General features: G+C 29.7%; 1 protein-coding gene across 1 annotated transcript in view; it reads right to left on the reverse strand.

Moving 5' to 3' along the window:
* The window catches only part of LOC107614384 (serine carboxypeptidase-like 40), an 8,256-nt gene continuing 3,667 nt past the window's right edge, over positions 190-4,778 (reverse strand). Inside the window, exons 2-7 of the mRNA XM_016316592.2 lie at positions 4,478-4,585; positions 4,103-4,383; positions 2,988-3,257; positions 2,500-2,708; positions 627-732; positions 190-506 (exon numbers count right to left, since the gene is read on the reverse strand). Coding sequence (XP_016172078.1) covers positions 348-506; positions 627-732; positions 2,500-2,708; positions 2,988-3,257; positions 4,103-4,383; positions 4,478-4,585 — 1,133 coding nt within the window. The 3' untranslated portion in view covers positions 190-347. The remainder of the gene's footprint in view (positions 507-626; positions 733-2,499; positions 2,709-2,987; positions 3,258-4,102; positions 4,384-4,477; positions 4,586-4,778) is intronic.

Below are 4,778 nucleotides of genomic sequence, written 5' to 3' on the forward strand. Positions count from 1 at the left end.
CGATTGATTTTATAAAATTTTTTATTAAATTTAATAATTTTACTATTTAAATCTTGTTATAATTTTATATTTTATTTATTTAATTCACTTTTTAGATTTTACACAAAATCTAGATTTTATATTTTTCAACTAACTCTGTTAAAAAAGAAATTGAATAAAAAAAAGAAACATCCAATAAAAAGTTATTAATAAACCGATAATAAACACTATTATTTTCACTAATTCTCATGCAGTAGAAGTTCAAATCAAAATCCAATACGAAATTAATTTGCCTTCTAGCAAGAGATTATTATTATTATTATTATTTATATATTAAATAAAGAAAAATCTTATTCTTGCAGGACAAATTAAGTATATCTTGTAGTATCTGGAAGCGGGGTGCCGTCTAAAAAGTGTTTGAGGAGAGAAAAGGCTCTTGCTGGCTGGTAGCTTGGCACTTGATGCCCTGCTCCTCTTACTGTCGCAAAAGTTAAGCCTCCCTTGTACACTTCTGTATACCCACCAGCCTGTTTCCAATTCAGTTTCATAAAAAGATGTTGGAAGTATTATTTCTCTAATTCTTAAAGCATAAAAAGAAAATGAAACAAAAAAGAATTGTGTAAGGACAATTATTGGTTATTACTTACCTCTGCAAACAGATACCAAGGATGCCAAGCAGTTTCAACAGAAAGGTTCATCTTCTTAAGTGAATACTTTGTTGAAGTAACAGGCACCCTTCCATCTATGTCACCACTGCATATCATTTGATATATATAAACAACAATAAATAATTAATAATTCACCAGTACACATACATTTATTAGAATAATTTACGTGAACCAAAGAACGAGAAGAGAATGCTACAACTACAATAAACTTGTTTCATAAAGATTAGGATAAATCGACACTTATAACCAGAACTGGTTTCTAAACCAAAAAATTCGGCGACTAATTATGACGTCTAATGAAATATGAATCTACTAAGTATTATATAATCTAAATAAAAATTGAAAAGACTTCATGAAAAAAATGTTATATATATTACGACTCAAACATATGAAAAGAATGATTACCAAAAATTACTTGATTACCAAACAAATAAAAAAATACGAAAAGGATAGTACTACTATTATATTTAAGAAATGAGTTTAAGATAATGAATAATTGAATATCATCACACCTAAATTTGATAATATCATTTTTATTTGAAAAATTTTACTTTCAATATGAAACGTATATATTTATATCAAAATCTTATCAAATTAAAAATGATATTATGTAGCAATGTCTAACTTTTAATCAAAAGACAAAAAGTAATTGCTCTCAAAAGACAAAAAGTGATATTATGTAGTTATTACTAATGAGACTTTATCGATTAGTATTATATAAAAGAAATCTATTAGGTAGCGTTTGTTTTGAGGTACTGAGACAGAGACAGAGAGATTGAGACTTAGTATTGTGTTTGTTAGTTCAGAGACTGGTACTAAAATTTCTGTCCCTGTCTCTAAAATTTCAGTATTTCAGTACCTCAAAAAAGTAGGGACACAGGGACTGAAATTTTTAGAGATGGAGACTGAAACTTTAATAACATTTTATACCTAAAATACTTTCATTTCAATTAATTAATTCCAATTTTATTCTTTGTGCAAATTAAATTAGAGTTTCATTCTTGTTTCAATTCCTGTCTCCCATTTTGCACCAAACAGAATACTGATATTTATTTCAATCCCTGTCTCTTAGTCTCTGTCTCTCAGTATCAATCTTTCCGTCTCTGTCTTTCTACCAAACGCCACCTTAGGTAGCATTTGTTTTGAGGTACTGGAACAGAGATTGGAAGACTGAGACATAGTATCATGTTTGTTGGTTCAGAGACTGGTACTAAAATTTATGTCTCTATCCATAAAATTTCAATATTTGAGTACCTCCAAAAAGTAGGGACACATGGAATTGAAATTTTTAGAGACGGAGACTGAAATTTTAATAACATTTTATACGTAAAATACCCTCATTTTAATTAATTAATTTCAATTTTATTCTTTGTGCAAATTAAATTAGAGTTTTATTTTTGTTTCAATTTCTGTCTCTCACTTTGCACCAAATAGAATACTGAAATTTATTTCGATCTCTGTCTCTTAGTCTCAGTCTCTCAGTCTCAGTCTTTCAATCTCTATCTCTTTACCAAATGCTACCTTATAGACACTAATATAATTAGATCTGTTATTTATAGACCTTCTAATTCTTTAAGAGGTTTATTCAAAAGATTTGCAATATAACAAAGATATTCCACTAGAAATATTATTATTACTTCGACTTATATTCCCCAAAAAGTGGATTTCTCTCTAATAGCTCCGAATGAAATAATCGGACTAGAACTAACATAATTCGATAAAATCTGGATAAATAATATGATAGAAAGAAATCAAATACACTCTGTATGTTATGCACACTCTCACTATATATTGGAGTCTCTACCAAGACAAAATGGAGTATATATGTTATGCAAAACCTTTTTATGAGTACCTGAAAATCCAGACCCTTAGTCCGTTGTGAAGGAATTCATGTAGAAGGGGAAGCATGGTTGAAGGGGAGTCACCCCACCTGCCCATGACACCACTGCAAGGTTGCCAGTCATACTTGAGTTTGGTAACATTCGCATGGATGGCCTCTTGAACCTCTGCCCGGTTAAGATAGGCAATCACATAATTATCACTGCACGGATCAGCAACAAGCTGCTCCACACACACCAAAAATAAATAATTAATGAATTGTTGTATATACAAAATAGAATTCGAACTCTAGCACTTATTTAAATGGATAAGTGAGTTTACCACTAGACCGACTTTAGTTAGTTAAAATATATAAATACTAGTTAAGCTATGTATGTGCAAACAATTATGATATTCAAAAGTTAAACACATCAAATATTTCACTAACTTAGCTTGTATCCATTTTATAATCAGAAGTAGATATCACAATTGAAGGTTCAATAATTGGAATTGGAATCTCACAGAGTGCTTCTTGGGCCGTTTTGTGAGGCTTTCATTGCGGCAAAAAAGTGGAGCATAGATGTTGTAGATATCAATGAAACGAGTAGCCCTATAAAATGCATCCCATGCTGTATCGCACTGGAGGCTACGCTGATCGGAAGGATCTGAAGACTTATGATCACAATATGTGTTGATATCGTGTGCAACATTGTCTGAGATTATTGCATGGCTTGCAAGAAAATCGTACATTCCAGCATCGTCTGTTTCATCGTTTATCACTGCATTCCCAATCTGCATAATAATAATTTAGTTTTGTTTCATTAATATCATTTTTCTCATACTACTTCATGAAATCGGCTAGGTTTTTTTTATATATTGGGGACTAAAGTATAAAATACAGTATTATTGAAGAATTTAGTGTTTTATGTATATATATGGAGACGTTACGCAAATATACCATATATTAGAAAAATTCAAACAATACAATTTAGAAATGCCTGATTGCAAATTATCAGAATAAACAATAAATAATTCTTTAACTTTTTATTTAAAAGACAAATAAATCATCGACTAATTAAAAATATAAAAACGTCTTTTACTTTTTAAAATGTGACACGTCTAAGTCTCTCTAAAAGACTGATTAGTCATTAGATATTTTAGATAAAAAAATTTAAATATTTCATATTTTAGAAAATTAAGAATGTTTTTATATTTTTGATTAGTCAACGATTTATATGTTTTCGAATTAAAAAATTAAAGACTCATTTTTTCTTCGTAATCTTCTTTTAAAATTAAAAAAATACAGTTTGGGGAGACCAAAATGTACTGAATGTCTAAATCCCAATTTTATTTTATTTAAAACACAGCAATTATATTCACGGATGGCGAATTTTCAACAATGACTTATATCGGCAATATTCTCATCCCTTTATATTATTAGGTGAAAATTCAGATACAGTCAACTTCATGTGAAGTTTTCACCATATTATTATTATCCCATTCTGGTTAATAAAACAGTGTTTCACTTATTGAAGCACAATATTTAAATTTAAAAATGTATGGNCAGTTACATTATTAAAATAAGAATCAGAATATCCATAGGGGAGAAATAGAGAGGCAATAATGTAATTGAATACCAGTATTCCTTTAAGGTTAACGATTGTTTTGTTGGCCTTCTTGTTATGGTAGAGAATAGTATGTGCAAGTTCAGGAACATAATGCCCTGCATAACTCTCCCCAGCAATGAAGAAATCCCTCTTCTTATATTCAGGAAACCTCTCCAACCAATTCACCAAGAATACATAGTTATCTGCTGCTGTTTTCTTGTCATCATTATAATAATCAGCATAATCTGATGATCTGTTTGAGTAAGAAAATCCTACTCCAGTTGGTGACTCCAGGAACAAAACATTTGCAGCTTCAAATTATATTCAATTAAGTCACAACATAATATGTTACAAATTACTCAAATAAAGGAAATCAATTGAGGTAGTATATATATACATACATACCATGATTCCAACGATATCTATTTAGGTAAAGTGTTCGTCCATCACTGTTTACTCGGAAGGGTCCAAGTTCTTGCATTGCTCCATAGGCAAGGGATGAACATCCAGGACCTATAGTCAAACCAGGTTGTTTCACATTTGTAACAAAAACATCTATAAATTTAAAAGTACAAAAAATAAAATGATGGTTGCTGATTGGTGACAGATTTTTATATTCATAAAAAATTTGATTATTTTGCTATGAACAAATTAATTATTCAAGTGTAAAAAGTTTTATTATTTTACTGTGAATTGTTTTTTGGTA

Source organism: Arachis ipaensis, chromosome B08 (genome assembly GCF_000816755.2).
Source record: "Arachis ipaensis cultivar K30076 chromosome B08, Araip1.1, whole genome shotgun sequence".
Classification (NCBI taxonomy): domain Eukaryota; kingdom Viridiplantae; phylum Streptophyta; class Magnoliopsida; order Fabales; family Fabaceae; genus Arachis; species Arachis ipaensis.